The sequence below is a fragment of the Bos taurus genome, chromosome 2, assembly GCF_002263795.3.
Source record: "Bos taurus isolate L1 Dominette 01449 registration number 42190680 breed Hereford chromosome 2, ARS-UCD2.0, whole genome shotgun sequence".
Lineage (NCBI taxonomy): Eukaryota > Metazoa > Chordata > Mammalia > Artiodactyla > Bovidae > Bos > Bos taurus.
Window position 1 is genome coordinate 62075135 of NC_037329.1, and position 21726 is coordinate 62096860.

A 21726-nucleotide genomic window follows, 5' to 3' on the forward strand; every position below is an offset into this window, starting at 1 on the left:
TACTGAAATATTTATTGTGCCATGTTTCTCCCATGAAAAATCATAAAAATTCCTCTCTTGATCTTCTTTTAAAAACCAAATCTCACGTCTGTTTTATGAGTTTATTCTTTTCTAAAACATGCTATTTAAAAGAAATTATAAACATACCTCAGAGTATGTTTTGCTTGCGTGATATGATATGCTTGCTGGTGTTTTATTTTTGAAGTGACTATTAACAACTGTGGTTGTCTTAAGAAAATCATCATCAGTATTCCTTTTTTTCCAGTTTTAGAGACCATTTTTATGGTCACTAAAAATGCCAAGTGTATGGTTTTGGAAACTAGAAGAAATTATAAATAAAATCTTATCAAAGTGTGTAATGATTATACACACTTTCCCATCATATGTGAATTCTCCAGAGTCTTGACATTAACAGAGTCTCAGCAAAGATAGAAGCTCTAATGCTGCAGTTCCTTCCTGCTTGCCTTGCTCTCCTCTGCCTTAATTTTGATCTGAAAGAAAATGTAATCAGTAGCTGAGTCTTTCCTCCTTTGATTCTGGGTGTTCCTCCCAAAACTGACAAGTCTGCCATCTGGGTGATTATATTTGTAACGTGGACACCTGTTGTCTATGAACTAAATTGGAGCCACAAGCTTATCCCATATAATATCTCCCACAATTTGCATTATCTCATTCAATTTCCAACTGCTACAGGCAATAAAAATAAAGTATCTCATGACTACAAAATAATATTAGTTCACACAAAGTCTATAAATTGAATGACTGAGCAATAAAAATCATGGTTTAATAGGGTTTTATAAGTTCTGATTTTTCTTTATGATACCAAGAGCAACAATGAAGATTTCTAGAACCATGATTTAATAAGCAAACTGTCAAGCAGTCTAAAAAAACAAAACACCTTTTGTGAATATGAAACAATCTGATTTAAGAACAATACATATTCCAAGTAACAGTGATATTACCATATCTGGTAGTCATAATTATTAGATTAATAATACTACAGTTTAACATAATCATTTACAACCTTGATTTGGATGCATCCCCAAAGTATTAAAAAGCAGAATTCCAATTCATCTAAATTTTAAAATCAATACCTGCCACATAACACTTTGAGGAAACAGTGAATTCAAAACATTAAATGAGCAATATTAGGATACAGGACTGGAAAGTCTTATAAAGCTGTTAACTAGTGGTCTCTAGTACATTAGCTAGTACATTAATTTGCTTACATTGGATACTTGCTGTTGTTCAGTCACCAAGTCATGCCTGAGTCTTTGTGACCCCATGGACTGCAGCATGCCAGGCTTCCCTGTCCTTCATGGTCTCCCAGAGTTTGATCAGGTTCATGTCCATTGAGTCAGTGATGGCATCCAACCATCTCACCCTTTGTCATCCCCTTCTCCTTTTGCCTTCGATCTTCCCCAGCATGAGGATCTTTTCCAGTGAATTGGCTCTTCTCATCAGGTGGCCAAAGTATTGGAGCTTTAGCTTCAGCATCAGTCCTTCCAATGAATATTCAGGGTTGATTTCCTTTAGGATTTACTAGTTTCATCTCCTTGCTGGCCAAGGGACTCTCAAGAGTCTTCTCCAGCACAACGATTCAAAAGCATTGATCACTAGAGTTGTCAGTATGTAACATTTCTCTTGTGCTTTGTTCTTAACATCTATTGCTTATCCTCTGCATCTTATACTTCATACTCCCAGATTTGTATCTCTCATTTGAATTCCAGACTGGATGTATGCAGTGACCTACATAACATCTCCACCTGGATGTCTAAAGGGTACCTCAAGTTTAACATGTCCAAAATGGAATTCTTGATTTACAGTCACTACATCTAACACCAAAGCTTCTCTTCCCCCGTCTTCCCTACATTGTGCTAAAAACCTGGAGGCAGCATCTTTGATTTTTCCCTGTCCTCCCATCTTCATAAAGTTCCGCTAGTGTAACCTTTACAAAGTGCCTTGATTCCAGTCACTACATCTTCATTGCTACCATCACACTGGAAGCCACCAGCATCTCTCTGAAGCCTCCCTGAGGCTGGTCCTTCTCTCCACAGCAGATGGAGGGAGCCTTTAAAAACTTAGATCATTACGTTCCTGTGCTTACAACCCTTTAATGGCTTCCAGTGACACTAAGGCTCTAAGTCAAGAATACAGGCCCCCTGGGGCCAGGCTTCCCAGATCCCTGAGCAGCTCTCAGCTCCAGGGAGCCTCCCACCCCATCCTCTAACTCACGTATGCTCTTTAGCAAAAAAGATCCTATCTGTTTGCCTGTTTATCTCTGCCTTTGGAATGGAATCTCTAGGAAGCAGGGACCTTTCTGACTTGTTCCCTCTGCCTTTCCAGCACCTAGAGTGGTACTTGGTGATCCCCAATAAATATTTAGAAAGAATGAACAGATGTTGCTGACTTTGTTTCTTTTTGTACAACTTAGCTGTGACATTTTTAAACTCTACTTTCTGTACTGGCTTTAGGGTACACAATGACTTTAGCTAAATATAAGTGTAAATTATTTGTTTTTCATGAATTATTTTGTTTGTTGTACAAATTTGTTCCACAAATAGATAGCCTCAACCAGACCCAGAATAAAAACAAAAACGAGAAAGATGATTCTCAGGACACCTCCAAAAAAATTCAGACTAGTTCTGACGGGGAGAAACAAGTCCTGGCACATTCAACACCTGAACCATTAGCTAAGAGCAAGGAAGAAATTTCAACAACTGAGAGTGAAGACAGACTCACCCCCCAGCCAGGTGATGGTAAGTCTTTCCATTTCCAGGATCCAAGTAATAACCATATGCTTAGACGTGGAACACTGTTAATAGGTTTGCGATTACTACCTTGTTCCAGGTTCCTTGTATTCCCTTTTATATTAAAAATACCAACCATTTGTAACTACATACATAAACACCAGATGGCTAGAAAAGCAGAGCTGTTGGCATTCAGATGTTACAGAGAGAGCTAAACTCATACGGGCTACATGTGCTGTCTCCGGCCTGTTGCCCAGCTTCCACCAAGCTCGGCCCATTCTTGCAGTGAGAGCATGGTTTTGATATTTGGGGGTTCTTTTGGACACCATGGATTGCTTTAAGATTGACAGATGATTGACAGCCACTTAGGAGATCATTCATCCTTTACAAGTGAATTTCTTTTATTTTTTATTATTTTTGGTTGCACTGGGTCTTTGTTGGTGCATGCGGGCTTTCTCTAGTTGCAGCAAGCTGGGGCCTCTCTCCACTGTGGTGTGCAGGCTTCTTGTTGCGGTGGCTTCTCTTGCTGTGGAGAACAGGCTGTAACACATGGGCACAGTAGTTGCAGTGCGCAGGCTCAAGGGTACAGGCTCAGTAGTGTGGTGCACGGGCTTAATTGCTCTGCGGCATCTGGGATCTTCCCAGACCAGGGAGCGAACCTGTGTCCCCTGTACTAGCAGGCGGATTCTAAACCACTGTACCACCACGAACCCATACACATGAATTTCTTTTAAGTGGCTACAATTAATCAGCATATTTTATATTTTGAGTTTTGAGGGTTGTTGTTTTTTTAAGTAAAATGTTTTTAAGGAACATAATTTCAAGACTATGTGAATCATGACCAACCAACCATGTAGTGTCTCAGGTTTATTTACTTCTTTCCTTGATTCCATTCATTATTTATGGCTGCAGTGGTTGGCAAATACCAGCCTGTATGTCATCCATCACAATCTTTATGGGCCAGCTGGCAAAAGATTGTGAGTACTGTGGGGTTATTTTCTTTGTTACTCAGTTTGTGACCATAGTAACCAACAGGTTGTTGTTTCATTATAACAACCCCAAAGTGTTCAGGATGGATTGTCAAAGTTTTTAAGTTAGTTGCTGTTAAACATAGATATAGTTTAGAGTTGGATTCATAGCTCTAAAAAGATAAAAGTGTTAGTCACTCAATCATATCCAACTCTTTGCAACCCCATGGACTGTAGCCCACCAGGCTCCTCTGTCCATGGAATTCTCCAGGCAAGAATACTGGAATGGGGTGCCATTCCCTTCCCCCAGGGCTCTTCCCATCGGCAGGCAGATTCTTTACTGTCTGAGCCACCAGGGAAGTTAAACATAGATATAATTCCATGTTGAATTCATAGCTCTAAAATGAAATGTTTATTAAGTATTTCTAAACTCTAGGCATCTTCCTTCTGTGCTCAGCTTTCCTTTCCTCTTAATTCCTCAAGGTCTTCCCAAAACTATCTCACAATAGATTCTGTTCAGGTCTGTTAATTTTAGCGGCCTTTAAGTAGACAATCTGGACTCAGGCGTCTTGTCTCTAGTTCCCTTGTGTGTACTCTGACAGTGCCCCCATTGAGGATGAAACCATTGCTCTCGGACAGTGTCCAGGTCAGTGAACAAAACATCAGACCCAGAATCAGCGACTGGCAATTGTTGTCAGCTGGGCCATGAGACTCTCCATCTACAGCAAGGAAATGCTTGTTAGTTACAAATTGGTCCCTTGATGAAGATGTATGTTAGCTTTACCTACACATTCTTTTCGAAAATCACTAGACTTTTAGAAATTCTATTCTGCTGGTGAAATTTGCATTGGCCTCATCCAGTAAACAATGCTGGTATTTTCCCCTACACCTATTCCCTCTTCTTTTTTTCTCTCTTTACTTCTCAGATCACTGGGCTGCAAAAGTGTAATTCTTCACATCTTCCCACTGACATGGATTTCCTTAAAAAACAAGAAAGAGAAGGGACATTGTAGTAAGATGCTTCTACCCACATATGCTCTTTTAGAACCAGAGTGACGTATACCACTCTGGAATTGCAGCTTCATTCTAACTGGAATTCTAAGGGTCTGGAAGGAAGGCCGTATCTTCATAAGATGCTATCTGGTGTTTGGAACCATTAAATTATACTACATGAAAAAAATGAAAAATACATTCCTTGATGTAACTAGTAGTTACCAAAAAACATCAGCTGATTTGGAGTTGTTCTCATAAGGCTTTTTATCAAAGAGTGACTTCTGATCTTTAAGCATTAACCACAGTTCTTCAAATCTGGAGACAGTGATTATGGTAGGCACTTACTTTATGTACATTAAGAAAGAAAAAGATGGGACTTCCCTGGTGGTGTAGTGGATAGCAATCCACCTGCCAATGCAGAGGACACAAGTTAAATCTCCAGTCTGGGAATATTCCACGTGCCCTGGGGCAACTAAGCCCTTGTGCCACAACTATTGAGCCCATAGACTAGAGCCTGTGCTCCACACAGGAGAAGTCAACCCAATAAGAAGCCTAAGCACTGCAACTAGAACGTAGCCCCCAGTTGCCAAAACTAGAGAGAAGCTTGCTCAGCAATGAAGACGCACAGCCAAAATAAAGAAACAAACTGCCGGTTTCGCTATGACACAGTAACTGGTTATCCCTGCAGCGATGCATGTTTGCTTCTTTAATAACAAATTTATGCTTTCTCATCCTGTATGCAAGTTTTTGGTGTACATGATAACTTTTCATTTCAATCCCAAACCACAGTAAAACATTTTGAAGACATTTTGAAGGTAATCAAAATCAACACTCAGAAATGACAATGCATATATCTCAAGCATAGTGTCGAAGTGAAAACGGTGTTGTAGTTATGACTAAGCTCATGCCCAGGCAGTGAAAACTACCTTACAGCTGTCACCTGGCCAAGCATAGTTGTAAAATGCCAAGGCTGTTGACTGGAAGACATGCCAATTTCAGAGATATTCAAGTGTGGGGAAAGCATGCATTTTTGAATTTATGAAATATGGGGATAATCCACAGTCTAAGTTTGTAAAGTGACTGATGTCTCGATTAGAAATATTCAAATAGATGATACTGCAAATAAATCATAGACTTGTATATCTGGAAAAATACTTGAAAGGGTCACTGAGGAACCATGGCAGAAGTTAAGAGCATAGGCTCTGGAGCCAGATTACTGGGCTCTGTTACCAGTGGCCTTGGGCAGACTGATGTGCCTTGCTTCCCTCCTCTGTAAGACGCACAACTTGTTTCTGAGAGGTGTTAATATAAGTGCTTAGACCAGTACCAGGCTCATTGTTAGTGCTTGATAAGTGCTAACTAATTATTATTTAGATCTGCTTGGATAACCCTATCCTTTCCACAGAATATATTGGTCAGTAGGACTGAGAAAAAAATAAACAGAGACGATGAGAAAGACGTCTTGTTCACTCATCTCCTTTTGTGAATGTGAGGCACCAGGCCATAAGGCATCAGTCATTTAAGTGGCCCTCGACATGGTAGTCTTGCTGCGGATAATCAAAATGGTGTTCATTCGGTCTCAACTTAAACCCTCTGTAGCAATAGGAATAGATTCTAGACTCTTTCAAGACTGATAGGGACTCTTTCAGGGTAAGAAATTCTCCCTTATGCCTAATGCTTATCTTTTATAAAGCAAATGCTGAATTTCGTTTTTTTTTCTTGTTGGGTCATTAGTAAAAGTTCCAAAGCAACTGGTCACCATGTAAACCAGTAGCTCTGAGATCACCTGCCATGTTTACTTCATGCCCAGGTACATGTTCTTTGTTCAGTGTGCTGATATATTTGATAAAACTCTTTCATTATCCTAACCCACATAGGATTAAAGTAAGCTGTTCTGGGTAGAGGGTAGATATGCCTTCAGGTTCTTTTTTATCTTCTTCATTAGAACAGCTGAAGAACTGGCCAGTGTATGATACCCTGATGTTTTGTGCAAGTAAGAATACTGACCGGATTCACGTCTATACTAAGGTAGGCATCATGTGGATTCTGGAAACATACCCAAGGCTTCCTTTTTTCATGTTCCAATGGAGATAATTTTATTAGCAGTGAGATGGGTAGTGAGTTCTTTTCCTACTTAAAGCTAATTCTCAGATTCCTCTGTTAAATCTAAAGACAAAGAGTGGCAAACAGCTTCGTAGTTAGAGTGCAGACTCTAGGGCCAGGGTGCCTAGGTTCAGATCTGTTACTGCCTGTGGAATCTTGTGCCTGTTTCCTCAGCTGTAAAATATGGAGTGGTCATTGCCAGGACAAAATAAGCTAACTCCTGGGAGGCCATTAGCACAGTGCCTGGCCCTGGTGAACTCTCACTCCGAGTCGCCTCCTGCACTGATCCTGCAGCAACAGCAGCAGTAGGATTCTCACAGAAGCCTAAGCCTGCCTACACATGCTGAGTAACTCTGCTACTGCTGCTAAGTCGCTTCAGTCGTGTCCGACTCTGTGTGACCCCATAGACAGCAGCCCACCAGGCTCCGCCGTCCCTGGGATTCTCCAGGCAAGAACACTGGAGTGGGTTGAGTAACTCTAGGAAGCTTTAATAATATGACTGCTCATGGCCTGAGTTAGCAGTGCTCAAAATTTTCAGTCACAGGACCTCTTAGCACTCCTAAAATTTGTTGGGGACCCAAAGACCTTTTGCAACCCCATGGGCCATAGCCCACCAGGCTTCTGGTCCATGGGATTTTACAGGCAAGAATACTGGAGTGGGTTACCCTTTCCTTCTCCAGGGAATCTTCCTAACCTAGGGATGGAACCCATGTCTCCTGAATTGGTAGATAGATTCTTTACCACTGAGCCACCAGGGAAACCCCATGTGGGTTATATCTCTTGTGAAATTAAAATAGAAACACTTTAAAATATTTATCCACGTGAAACTAGCAGTAACAGGGCTTACCTGGTGGTGCAGTGGATGAGAATCCGCCTGCCAATGCAGGGGACACGGGTTTAATCCGTGGGCCAGGAAGATCCCGCATGCCGTGGGGCAGCTAAGCCTGTGCTGCACAACTACTGAGCCCACAAGCGCTCTAGAGGCTGCGAGCGTCAGCCGCCAAGCCCGCGCGCTGAAGCGACTGAGCCCCATGCGCCTGGAGCCTGTGCTCTGCCACAGGAGGAGCCGCCACAGGAGGAGCCGCCACAGTGAGAAGCCTGTGCCCGTAAGAGCAGCTCCCAACATCTAGAGAAAAGCCTGGCGCAGCAGCGAAGACCAAGCACAACCAAAAATAAAGGAATAAACAGTAATTAACAAACTAGCAATAATAAATCCACTGTATACTTATATAAGAAGCATATCTCTGTGAAAAATAATTTCCAAAACAATGTTTAGTGAGAAGAGTGGCGTTGTTTTACATCTTTAGCAGTTTCTCCTGAAGTCATAATAGAAGACAGTGGGATTCTCAGATCTGCCTCTGCGTGGAAAACTTCCCTGGACATTCCTAAGAGAATAACAGTGGAAAAGGCAAATGGTGTTGCACTAGTATTATAAAACTTATGTCTCTCTGGATCTTCTGAAAGGGTCTTGGAGACCATGTGAGAATCTTTGGCCAAGGTTCACTAGTATAAGTATTTGAGAAAAAAAAAATTACTGAGATTTATGAACACTTTTGCTTGATCTACAGTTTCAAACTTCTAATCTTTACAAGTGTCATAAAATAGGATTTGTGAGTTTTTAAACACATGGGCCATTCTATTGAAATAATGTCATTTTAAAGATAAGTTAAGTTGGGCCTGCCCAAACTCAATTATGGGTTTTCTGCTAAACCAAATTATTAGATACAGATAGATGCTGTACCATGTAATAATCTCTAGTTCTAACTGAATATTAGAAGATACTGCTAGAAGATTAGGAGACGGCTAGGATCATGAATACCAGAAGCTCCAAACAGCCTCCACTGTGGGACCACTGCCAAGAGCAACATCAAGAATGAAAATAGGCAGGACACGTTTCCCTTAAAGGCTTCAGCCTTGGTCTGCCATGTGGAACTTTTGACTCGGGGAGCACCAAGAAGCCCTCCGCTCCTCTAGAGACAGGTCTGAGTGTCTGAGCCACCTCCTGCCCCTTGTGAGACCATCACCTAAGAACAACAGAGAATGGCTCTCCCAGGGGCTAGAAGGTCAAGAATCCGGAAGGCAGACCCCAGGCAGAGCACACACACAAGTTCAGAAGCCCTTAAACTTCTTACTGTGCACGGTGAAGGCTCTGCATCCTGGATCATCATGTCGGGGTATTTCCTCCTCTGCTGGAGACTGGAGAGAAGCTGCAAATGGTAGACGGTAGAGCATGCCTTCGTTGTAGTTCAGCTGCTAAGTCGTGTCCTACTCTTTGTGACCCCATGGACTGCAGCACACCAGGCTTCCATGTCCTTCACCATCTCCCAGAACTCTGCTCAAACTCAGGTCCACTGCATCAGTGATGCCATCCAACCATCTAATCCTTTGGTGCCCCCTTCTCTTCCTGCCCTCAATCTTTCCCAACATCAGAGTCTTCCAATGAGTTGGCTCTTAGCATCAGGTGGCCAAAGTATTGGAGGTTTAGCTTCAGCACCAGTCCTTCTAATGAATATTCAGGGTTGATTTCCTTCACGATTGACCGGTTTGATCTCCTTGCTGTCCCAGGGACTGTCAAGAGTCTTCTCCAGCCCCATAGTTTGAAAGCATCAATTCTTCGGCGCTCAGCCTTCTTTATGGTCCAACTCACATCCTACGAGAACCCCTGAGCAGTATGAAAAGCAGTGTGCCTGCCACCAAGCAAACAGCTCAGCCACCTTCCTGACCTCTCTCAACAGTCTCGAGTGCATTTTTACCACTCTTCTAAATACTTATGTATCCCCTTGCCATGAAACATTATTCAATCAAGTTTCCAAACTGGAGACACTAAGCAGGTCAAATGTCAACAGGGATTTTCACAGCTACAGGAGAGTTCAGAAGAAAGCTTTTCTGTTCACCTTAGGAGACCTGAAATAAAATCTAGAAACAGAAATTCATATAAAAACCCCCATTCAGTGCCTAAAAGAACACTCTTTAAAAGGAAGAGCAGTAACAGATGTTTAGCATCTTATGTCATGTTAGTAGTATACCTCTAAACTGTCACTTCAGCCAGAACCCCATGTCTAATGGGAGTTCACTTCAGCCAGAACCCCAGCCAGAATAACAATTACACATCTGAACTTTTAATCACTATGTAAGTACTTTTTGTGTATTTTTCTTTCCCCAAAGTGATTGTGGTAACTGTAACGTTTCTTTCTGGCTGAGAGAATTAGGCAGAATATGGGTTCAACTTTTGTTTATACAGTAGATTTCTATATACAGAGATTCTTCTTTCGCTTTATAAAAAAAATACTTCATGTTCGACTGATGACACCTCTCTACATGGTATGGCTTACCCTTAGACCAAATGTAGTGGGGGCTCTCAGAGGGCCTGGCCCCTTCCTGGGCTCCGTATCCTCTCAGTGGGGGCAGTACGGGTGGAATCTTGTCTGGAATGAGCTGCTTCAGTTTATCAGTTTAGAAGACTGGGCATGAAATGCAATAATAGCATTCTTTACTTTTAAAATAATTATTAGTGCCTACAGACAAAATGGATTAATACTGCCTTCCTCATCTATAATCAGGATGGAAACCAGATGAACTGTAATTTCATTCCTTTGGATATAAAATTAGACCTGTGGGAAGATTTACCAGCAAGCTTTCAGCTGAAACAAAATCGCTCCCTGGTAAGAACCATCCTGCACATTTGTTCTGAATGAAAATTTGTTGAGTAATTTTAAAGACCATTTTTGAGTTTGATAAAAGCAGAGCAGCTTGTGGCCTGCTGCAGTCAGATCACTGGGTGCACTTTAATCAGTCCAGGCAGTGCCTATGAATTACCAGGATAAATGTGAAATCTGTTAGCCTGGCGAACGATCACACCTCAGGTTGCTGTTTCTGTGGATAGACTCATCCTCACGTCATTTATTTCCTCATTCACAGGATTAGCAGCTGTGAGGTTGGTGTCTGACAGAATCACACTTTATCTTTGTAGGTTAAGTTCTAACACTGACAAGCTCTGAGAGCAGGGATAACACCATGTGGGGGGACTCCATTCCTTATGGGAAGCAGCCACAGGCCATGTACCTGCTGGGGAGGCCTTAGTTCTGATCTGTGCTGATTGATCTTCACTGCTAAGGAGGGTCAGCGTGTGTGGGGGCTGAGCCAGCATGCAGCATGGTGCTGTTTACAAGAATACAGTGATTATGTTTTTGCATTTGAGCAGAAATGAAAACATTGGCCTTGGTCGGCTACACCCATCTTAAAAGAAAAAGTAGCTATGAGCTGTTTTCTTTGGTGTCATCTAATGCTGATGCTCAGATTACCAGAAAATAGCCAATTATGTATAACTGACTAATAAGTAACAGCAGCCCTAATAAAATGTCCCAGATTTATTATTGATGGCTTTTTTCCCGTGAGAGTTTAGGCAGTCAGGTACAAACGATGCCCAGATATTGCGTTGTCACCACCAAAGATCCACTGTCCCCAGAATCCAGTTTTGCCTCGGCCACCGTTGGGGTATGTGCGCTTTTGGTGTCAGCGAGCACGTTATTGCTGTTGGTCTCTGTGCATGAAGGACATGTGCTGAGTGTCCTAAATGGTGTCTATAGACAGCTGATGGCTTGGAAGTGACCTCTGCAGAACTGGCCGTAGATGGTTCACAACAAAGGTAGGAAAACTGCATCAAACTGAAGAAAACCTTAAACTGTGAGACTCAAAGCCTGTTTGGGGTTATGATAAAACATCCGTTTTCAGATGCTATACGTAGCCTCGCTTTCAAAGGAAGATGCCTGGCGAGCTGTACACTCTTTTCATTATCTCATTTTCCGCCAGATCTTGAGGTTTGTTCGAGAATGGAGTAGTCTAACTGCCATGAAGCAGAAGATAATCAAGAAAAGCGGGCAGCTGTTCCGCAGCCCAGTTCTGGCTCTGGAAGAGATCGCAAAGCAGCAAACCAAACAAAACAGTACTAAGAGGTATGAGTTGTCTGTCTTCATTTCGTATTTTATTGTTTGTCATAGTTATTTCCACAGGAGTGTCAGACATTTTATGTAACCACTGACAAAATTCTGATGGATTAAGAGAATACATAAAAAGACAGCGTATTTTGTAGCAACATAATTAGATATTTTGTGAATTTGGTCACATCTGCTGGGGAAAATCAAAGTGTCTGGATCTTACTCACTATGAGTCCTGCTCATCAAGAGAGAGGCCAGACTCACAGGTTGATCGTGCCCTTGGGACGTGAGTCTTGGGTGCGATACAGCGTGGTAGCTGCTTCTGTTTGACATTCCACCACCCAAGTAAGCTGTGCATGTGTGCTCAGCTGCGTCCAACTCTTTGTGACCCCACAGACTGTAGCCCACCAGGCGCCTCTGTCCATGGGATTTTCCAGGCAAGAATACTGGAGTGGGTTGCCATTTCCTCCTCCAGGGTATCTTCCCAACCCAGGAATCGAACCTATGTCTCTTGTGTCTCCTGCACTGGCAGGCAGGTTCTTTACCACTGCGCCACCTGGGAAGCCCCTACTAGGGGAAGGTGGCAATTATCATGCCCATGGTTGGAAACAAAGTAATAGGAAAGGTTGAATATCTCAGGTTTGTAACTGTTTCACCTTCATCATGACAGTTCAGTTCAGTCCTCAGTCGTGTCCAACTCTTTGCAACCCCATGAATCGCAGCACGCCAGGCCTCCCTGTCCATCACCATCTCCCGGAGTTCACTCAAACTCACGTCCATCGAGTCGGTGATGCCATCCAGACATCTCATCCTCTGTCGTCCCCTTCTCCTCCTGCCCCCAATCCCTCCCAGCATCAGAGTCTTTTCCAATGAGTCAACTCTTCGCACAAGGTGGCCAAAGTACTGGAGTTTCAGCTTTAGCATCATTCCTTCCAAAGAACACCCAGGATCGATCTCCTTTAGAATGGACTGGTTGGATCTCCTTGCAGTCTAAGGGATTCTCAAGAGTCTTCCCCAACACCACAGTTCAAAAGCATCAATTCTTTGGCGCTCAGCTTTCTTCACAGTTCAACTCTCACATCCATACATATCCACTGGAAAAACCATAGCCTTGACTAGACGGACCTTCGTTGGCAAAGTAATGTCTCTGCTTTCCAATATGCTATCTAGGTTGGTCATAATTTTTCTTCCAAGGAGTAAGCGTCTTTTAATTTCATGGCTGCAGTCACCATCTGCAGTGATTTTGGAGCCCCAAAAAATAGAGTCTGACACTGTTTCCCCATCTATTTCCCATGAAGTGATGGGACCAGATGCCATGATCTTCGTTTTCTGAATGTTGAGCTTTAAGCCAACTTTTTCACTCTCCTCTTTCACTTTCATCAAGAGGCTTTTGAGTTCCTCTTCACTTTCTGCCATAAGGGTGGTGTCATCTGCATATCTGAGGTTTTTGATATTTCTCCCAGCAATCTTGATTCCCGCTTGTGCTTCTTCCAGGCCAGCATTTCTCACGAGGCACTTTGCCTTTCAAATCTGTACACACTCTGTTTCCTTTCTCAGCAGCAACAGCAGCACCATCTTTGCCTCACAGAGACATCCCCTTGTGTGATCTGAAATCCCCAGTCTCTGTAGACTCTTTGTCAGCGTGAAGCAAAGATACTCAGGAAAAGCGGGCAGCTGTTCTATAGCCCAGCTCTCGTTTTGGAAGAGATCACAAAGCACCAAACCAAGCAGCACTATTGGCAGGAAAAGGCCCTTTCTTTAGCTCTTGTTTCTTCATATACCTGTAATCTCTCTTCATCCTCACATCTAGCATTTTTATCATCTCTAGCTTTTTCTATGCACGAGTGACAGAAATCCATTAACTGTATCCAATACCGTTGGTTAAGTACATTAAATCCTTATACTGTGAAGACCTCTTCTGCTGTCTCAAAATATCATATGTGAGAACATGGAAAATCGTTAAGGGTAAAAATAAGTGTATAAAAAGGTTGTTGTGTTCAGTTACTCAGTCTTGTCTAACTCTTTGCAGCCACGTGGACTGCAAAGCTCATTAAGCTCCTCTGCCCATGGGATTTCCCAGGCAAGAATACTGGAGTAGGCTGCCATGCCCTCCTCCAGAGGATCTTGCCGACCCAGGGGTTGAACTCACATCTCCCACATCTCCTGCATTGGCAGGCAGATTCTTTACCACTGGTGCCACTTGGGAGGCCTGTAAAAAAAAAAAAAAAAGGATGGAGACACAAATATATGTAATTGCTATTAGCAACACAGCGTTGGGGAAGATAGCTTAGGAACTGGTGTCAGAGGTTTTTCTAACACATGGTTGTCAGCTGGAGGCAGTTTCTTCTGTGGTTGCAATCTTAGGGGTAATTTTTTAGATTTTCATGATTAGGGGATACAGCTGAGACCTGGGGTACTGCCAAAAATCCTGAAGTGAACAGGGCCACTCTTCCAAACAGTTACCTGTTTCACAATGTCACTGGTGCCACTGCTGCGAAATCTGACTCTAGACCATATGATTAGGGGATTTGTGAAGATTGTAGGGACTATATACTTCCCGCTGGGATTACAGACTCATGTGACTAAAAATAAAGCAAGGAACCATACATGAATGAATGAGGTCAGGTGTAAAACTAGAAAAGGATGGGGTAAGGGGTAAAACTATAGCAAATTAGAAAGTAATAACCTATATAACGTCACACAAGTTTAGATTTAAAAATTAAACACTGTATGAGTCATGTAAAGCCCTTCGACAAGTTGTATTTATCCATGAGCTGCCTGTTTTGGACTCTTGCCTCAATTTTTTTGTACTGGTTGGCTTTTCCCATGACTATGTATTACTTTATATAAAAATGTACATACACACACACCTACACACATATAACAAAAAACATACCTATTTTGTTTTTCTCAATACTTCTTCCAGTCCTCTCCTTCTTTCCATTTTTGTAACCATAGTAGTATGGTCTTCTCTTTACACAATCATAGTTCCCTTCTTAACTGAATTTACAGCTCATTCTAGCCACTTCTAACGCATCCTGTTATTTCTTCTCCAGCAGACATGGAAGCACCGCCTAAGAAAGACAGCTGGTCAGGGTGTAAAAGCAAAAGTCATAAAATCAGTACAAGCCTAAGTCAGATACACAGTATTATTTATAAATATTATATGTAGGTGATATATTAAAGATAAAGCTGTGTTAAAAAGCAGTGGAGTAAGTGGTCAGATTTGTATTTAGTAAGAGCTCCCCCTGGCCCCAGTTGGAAGATTAGATTGAAAGGGCAAGACTTGAAGTGGGAGACGAGTGGCATTAGCTTCCTGTTGCCGCCCTAACAAATCACCCCAAATTTAGCAGCTTAAAGTAACAGGAATTTATTATCTCTCAATTTTTTAAGTCAGGAGTCTGAGTTGACCCTACTTGTTTCTCTGCTCTGGATTTTATAGACTGAAAAAAAGATACTGGCTGGCTAGGTTCTTAATGATAGTCTGGGAAGGATACATTTCCACACTTATTCAGGTTTTTGACTGAATTCAGTTTCTTCTGGCTGTGGGACTTTGTTTTCTTTGCTGACTATTGACAGGGGAGCTACCCTCTGCTTCTAGAAGCTTTTTTTTTAGTTCTAGCACATAGGCCCCTATGTCTCAGAATCAGCAATGATGTGTCAAATACTTCTCATGCTTCGAATTAATCCCTTTCTGTTTTGTTTTGGGTTTTTTTTTGGGGGGGGGGGATTGCTCCCTTTCTTAAGGTTAACTGATTAGTAACCTTAATTACATCTGCAAAATCCCTTTGCAACATTACCTGGGTGAGTGTTCAATTGAGTATCAGGAGATGGGACTCCTAGACAGAGATATCTTTAAATTACAGTTGACCTGGGAAAAAAAGATAGGGGCTTATACTGAGGCATTAGAAATGGGAATGGAGGAGAGAGAATGAGGAGACAGATCCAAAGACCTTGGTCACTAATGAGAGAGAGGTGGGAGAGAGGGCTCCAGGGACATGGACTTATGTCCAGGAAAATGAAACACATGCTTCCGCAGAGGGTGAAGACAGAGGAAGCATGCTGATTCTGGCTGCAGAACCCTTGTCGCAGTGAACTGAAGTGTGTCTCCCTGAGAGCAGGTGTAAAAGGGGCAACACAAGAGCACTGAATGGAAGTCTGTGTGGGGAACAGGCAGATGCTGGATGCCTCGCCCTCTCACCGTCCTGCCAGTTTACCTTCTGTTGCTGTTCAGTTGCTAAGTCGTGTCTGACTCTTTGCAACCCCATGGACTGCAGCAGGCCAGGCTTCCCTGTCCTTCACGATCTCCCAGAGTTTGCTCAAATTTTGTCCATTGAGGCAGTGATGCCATCCAACCTTCTCATCCTCTGTTGCCCTCTTCTCCTCTTGCCCTCAATCTTTCCCAGCATCAGAGTTTTTTCCAGTGAGGCCGCTCTTCACATCAGGTGACTAAAGTATTGGAGCTTCAGCTTCAGCACCAGTCCTTCCAATGAATATTCAGGGTTGACTTCCTTCACGATTGACTGGTTTGATCTCCCTGCAGACCAAAGGACTCTCAAGAGTCTTGTCCAACACCACAGTTCAAAAACATCAATTCTTTGACACTCAGCCTTCTTTATAATCCAACTCTCACATCCCTTCATAACGACTAGAAAAACCATAACTTTGACTATATAAACCTTTGTTGGCAAAGTGATGTCTCTGCTTTTTAATACACTATCTAGGTTTGACATAGCTTTTCTTCCAAAGAGCGTCTTTTAATTTTGTGGCTGCAGTCCCCATCCACAGTGATTTTGGAGCCCAAGAAAATATAGTTTTCTTTCCAGAGAAACTATACCAGAGAGGCAGCTGTCTTGGAAACATCAGGCTTAGTGGAGACAGAGAGAAGTGTTACGCTAGAAACTACACTCACTAGATCCCTGTATTGGCTCAGCTGCCACACTAACAGCCATATTTTAGAATAGGCAGGAGATTAGAGGAGTCATCTCTGAAAAGATGGACTAGCCTCAGAATGCAGACAAAGATATATTACTTTGGGGAATTCTCCCAGAAGCAATAACTAGGTCTCCCAGAGTGATTATTTGTCCACTTGTTTGCAGGCTACACCCAAGCTCAGAGGTTGCAGTCAGCTTTTGAGCGGCTTACTCTAAAAGCCAGTATCACCAGCCATTGTATAGGTTCCTAAGTGGGTTCCCACTTGTTGGACGGCAGGCGTGATTCAGTTGGAAACCTGTGGGTTTAGAATACCAACTTTTTACCATATAGCCATAGCCGGTCAGGTTGGCAGCCTTGAGCCCAGCACCGTTCTCACTGGTGCAGGCCGCTTTCCAACTCACTCCTCTCTCATTGCAAAACTTCCGTGGTCCATCTTCCATGACCGTCCTCATCCCAGAATTCCTCAGGAGACTTCTTCCTTCACTATTTGTCAAAATTGGGATTCACCATAATCCGTTTGAGAGTTGGTATGCTTATGAACTGAGCAAACCTCAATGGAAAATTAAATATTGGTAACACAACTACGTTTGAAAAGTTGTCAACAAACCCACTGTGAGGCTGGTTGATCTGTTTCTTGTAGTTTCCAAACATTTGTACTTAAACGTCTCGTAGGAAAGCCAGAGGTTATTTTTAGTTCTTAAATCTCTGAATAAATTTCTCAGCATCTTTTAAAGTTACTGAATTAAGTTTCTAAGCTTTTAAACATTGAATAATACCAAAGGCAAGGCTTAATATCTCATTGCCCCTCAAAGCTAGGAAGCTTTTAAGTTCATTTAGAATCTGCTGGAATACTTTAGCAAAATGCTTTTGTGGAGGGAATAAAATGATTGAAGAAATGGGGTGTGTGTGTGTGTGTGTGTGTAGGGGGAATTTAGGAGCTAAAAGGGCAAGTTAAAGAATACTAAAAGAATTCACTCTGATCTCTTTTTGCTTTAAGAAAGACACACAAGTAGAAATGCAAACATGTGAAAAGATAGTCATCATTCCTCTTAATAGGAGAAATTAAAATTTAAAGCTATAACAGCAGACCAGTCACTGTTGGCAGAGACATTTTAACTGCTTTCGCTTGTGCTAGTGAAAGTGTGAGGGACTGTCCTCCACTGCTGGTGGGGTCTATAAATTGGTAGGGCCTCCCAGTGGTAAAAGATCCACCTGCCAGTGCAGGAGATGTAGGTCCCTGGGTCGAGACGATCCCCTGGAGGAGGGCATGGCAACCCACTCCAGTATTCTTGCTTGGAAAACTCCTTAGGGGAATTTTTAGAGGCAAGAGGTCAGAGGAGCCTGGCAGACTACAGTTCAGGAGGTCGCAAAGAGTCAGGCACAACTTCTGCTGCTGCTGCCACTAAGTCGCTTCAGTCATGTCTGACTCTGTGCAACCCCATAGACAGCAGCCCACCAGGCTCCCCTGTCCCTGGGATTCTCCAGGCAAGAGTACTGGAGTGGGTTGCCATTTCCTTCTCCAGTGCATGAAAGTGAAAAGTGAAAGTGAAGTCGCTCAGTAGTGTCCGACTCTTAGCGACCCCATGGACTGCAGCCCACCAGACTCCTCTGTCCATGGGACTTTCCAGGCAAGAGTACAACTGAGCACTGTATAAATTGGTACCATCCCAGAAGAGAACAATGTGTCAAAATCTATCCAAACTTAGAGCACCCAAGATCTTTGACTTAGCAAGTCTGCTTCAGGGAATTTATTCTACAGATAGTTCTTGTATAGAAAATAGGGATATTTGGGATAGGACTGTTTATTACAGCATTATTTAGGATAGCAGAGTCTAGAATAACCTAAATGGGCATTAATCAGAGACTAGTTAGATAATGAAATAACATGAAACCATTAAAAGTATAGAGCAATCTTATGTGTGCTAATATGGAAAGATCTCCAAGAATGTATCTTTAGGCAAAAAGAGCAAGGTGAAGATTAGTGTATATTATTCTACCTTTTGTTTTCGTTTTAATTTTTATTCGAGTATAGCTACTTTACAATGCTGTGTTTCTGCTGTACAGCAAAGTCAATCAGTTATATTAATACACATACATATAGCCTTTTTTGGATTTCCTTCCCAGTTAGGTCACCACAGAGCACTGAGTAGAATTCTCTGCTATACAGAAGGTTCTCATTAGTTATCTATATTATACACAGTACCAATAGTAAATATATGTCTATCCCAATCTCCCAATTTATCCCACCCCCTCTCCCCCTCCCTTGGTGTCCATGTTTGTTCTCTACATCTGTGTCTCTATTTCTGCTTTGCAAATAGGTTCATCTGTCCATTTTCCTAGATTCCACCTATATGCATTTATATACGGTATTTCTTTTTCTGACTTATTTCACTTTGTATGACAGTCTCTCGGTCCATCTGTGTCTGCAAATGGCAGGTTTTTTCCTTTATATGGTTAAGTAATACTCCATTGTATATATGTACCACATCCTCTTATCCATTCCTCTGCTGATGGACATAAGGTTGCTTTCATGTCCCGGCTGCTGTAAATAGTGCTGCAGTAAACACTGGCATGTATGTATCTTTTGGAGTTATGGTTTTCTCCCGGTATATGTCCAAGAATGGGATTGCTAAGGTCGTACGGTAGTTCTGTTTTTATTTTTTTTAAAGGAGCCTCCACACTGTTCTCCACATTCCCACCAACAGTGTATGAGGGTTCCCTTTTCTCCATACCCTCTCCAGCATTTATTGTTGTAGATTATTTTTTGATAAACACCATTCTGATCAGTGTGAGATGGTATCTCATTGTAGTTTTGATTTACGTTTCTCTAATTATTAGTGATGTTGAGCATCTTTTCATGTGCCTCTTGGCCATCTGTATGTCTTCTTCGAAGAAATGCCTATTTAGATCTTATGCCCATTTTTGATTGGGTTGTTTGTGGTTTTTTTGATACTGAGCTGCACGAGCTCTTTGTATATTTTGGAAATTAATCCCCTTGTTGGTTGCTTAGTTTGCAAATATTTTCTCCGATTCTGAGGGTTGTCTTTTCATCTTGTTTATGGTTTCCTTTGTCATGCAAAAGCTTTCGAGTTTAATTAGGTCCCATTTATTTGTCTTTAAAAATAAAAAATATACTGGAGAGTGACTGCTCATGACTATGGGTTTCTTTCTGGGGTTATAAAAATGTTCTGTAATTAGATAATCATGATGTTACAGCGTTGTGAATGTACTAAAATGCACTGAATTGTAAACTTTAAAATGGTACATTTTATGATATGTGAATTATATGACCATAAAAATACAAAGAAAGAAAGGTATGCATGCTCCTGTGCTCAGTCGTGTTCAACTCTTTGTGGCCCCGTGGACTGTAGCCTACCAGACTCCTCAGTCCATGGGATTTTCCAAGAATACTGGCGTGAGTTGCTATTTGCTCTTCCAGGGGATCTTCCCGACCCCGGGATCAAACCCATGTCTCCTGTGTCTCCTGCATTGCAGGTGGATTCTTTACCACTGAGCCATCAGGGAAGCCCCCAAATTAAAGTTATACACCTTTACAAAAAAAAAAAAAAAATGAACTGTTTCTAAAAGGATGTATTGAAAGCTGGCAAAAGATGTAGTTTGGGGAAGTGGGGAGAAAATGATGGGAATGGAAGGGAGGCTTATTATTCACCACATACAGAAGTGTGTGCCTTTAAAATTCTGAAATATGCATTTGTATCACCTAATCAAAAATACCATACTTTATAGAAAGGGAATCTGTTAATTATTAAATATACTTTAACAATATAAAAGCAATTAAAAAAAATTTACCTATAAACTGCACAATTCCATTGTGATTTAACTTTGGTATTATTGTCAAGTTACCAAATGAAGTATTTGAGAATATGAAGAAATGCACGTTTAGAGTAATTTTTAAAGAAAACTGCAATTTTTAAAGAAAACTGTAAACCACTCGAGAAACTAGGCCATGCTAATTAGAAGGAATTAATTGGGTAATTGCATTTCACCTACTTAAAATCCCCCATCACCTGTAATTGAAGTAACTTTCCTCTCTCCTTCCAGTCCCTAAACCATTATGTGGTATTGATAGTGTTGTGTAATAAGGTTCTGAATCCCTCATCAAAAGTGGCTTTATGTCAGTGGAGGATTCCATAAACCCTGTATGAGCTGATAATAATGGAAACAACCTTGAGATTATACACAATGTGATTGAACCTGATTAAAGAGAATAACTTTATCCAAATACGATGCTACACTGTTATAACTGATTAAGGTGAATGAGGAGCCTTGAAGAGAAGGCCAAGAGGAGGTAAAAATGCAGTTGGAGATGCTCGGCATGGCTTGGCAAGCAGTTTACCTACGGCTGTCAGTGGTACATGAATTTGATCACTTCTTATTCCCACACCCACTCCTTTTTTCCCGTGGGTGAAAATTGGTCCAAAGGATATTGACTGACTCTTGAATTTCTTAGAAAAATAAATCTTCAGAAAACTTATTTGGCACAAAGAGGATGTGTTTAGCACACGTGGGGACCAATGTAGAGGAAGAAACTCCTGTTCCCTAATTTAAGTATTAGCACGGTGAATAGACTTATATATTCCTTTTTCTCCTACTGCTTTTGCAAGGAGCAATGTGAACATGAAATAGAGAAACTCTTAAAGGACATCCACTTCATGTGTATTTGTTTCAGATATATAACGAAAGAAGATGTTGCTGCAGCCTCGATGGACAAGGTGAAGAATGACGGGGGCCATGTCCGACTGATCACAAAGGGGCCCAAGCCAGGGGACCCTTCTACAAAGTAAGAGGTTTTTTACTTGTCAGGCGTAGTGGTACTAAGACTCTTTCTTTAAATGAATGTATTAATTTCTATAACAATAGTTTACCACTGTGTGACCAGTTTACACGTTACAAAAAGCTTTCACAATGTAATAGCTCTTCTGTCCTAGCAACGCTGCGAGGCTCCTGATGCCCTTATCTTAGAAATTAGAGATCAAGAAGGTACCTGAGGCCAAGTGGGTTATAAGACGTGCCCCAGGCTAC

The 21726-nt window shown here is 41.8% G+C and overlaps 1 protein-coding gene and 1 long non-coding RNA gene across 5 annotated transcripts in view; one reads left to right on the top strand and one right to left on the bottom strand.

Moving 5' to 3' along the window:
• The window catches only part of ZRANB3 (zinc finger RANBP2-type containing 3), a 303685-nt gene that overhangs the window by 274484 nt on the left and 7475 nt on the right, over window positions 1-21726 (top strand). For all 3 annotated transcript variants that reach the window (XM_002685411.7, XM_005202542.5, XM_059878566.1), the window contains 5 exons: window positions 2565-2759; window positions 6657-6739; window positions 10375-10476; window positions 11624-11766; window positions 21374-21484. In XM_002685411.7, the coding sequence (XP_002685457.2) occupies window positions 2565-2759; window positions 6657-6739; window positions 10375-10476; window positions 11624-11766; window positions 21374-21484 (634 nt within the window). The remainder of the gene's footprint in view (window positions 1-2564; window positions 2760-6656; window positions 6740-10374; window positions 10477-11623; window positions 11767-21373; window positions 21485-21726) is intronic.
• LOC132343098 (uncharacterized) lies at window positions 777-21378 on the bottom strand. Of its 2 annotated transcripts, none has more exons than XR_009491773.1 (3): window positions 14645-21378; window positions 13898-13957; window positions 777-10275 (listed from the first exon to the last, which is right to left on the bottom strand). It is a non-coding gene; the product is annotated as an uncharacterized lncRNA (long non-coding RNA). The 2 variants fall into 2 exon arrangements; XR_009491774.1 differs by lacking the exon at window positions 777-10275 and having other exon boundaries at window positions 12332-13957; window positions 14645-14835; window positions 15549-21378.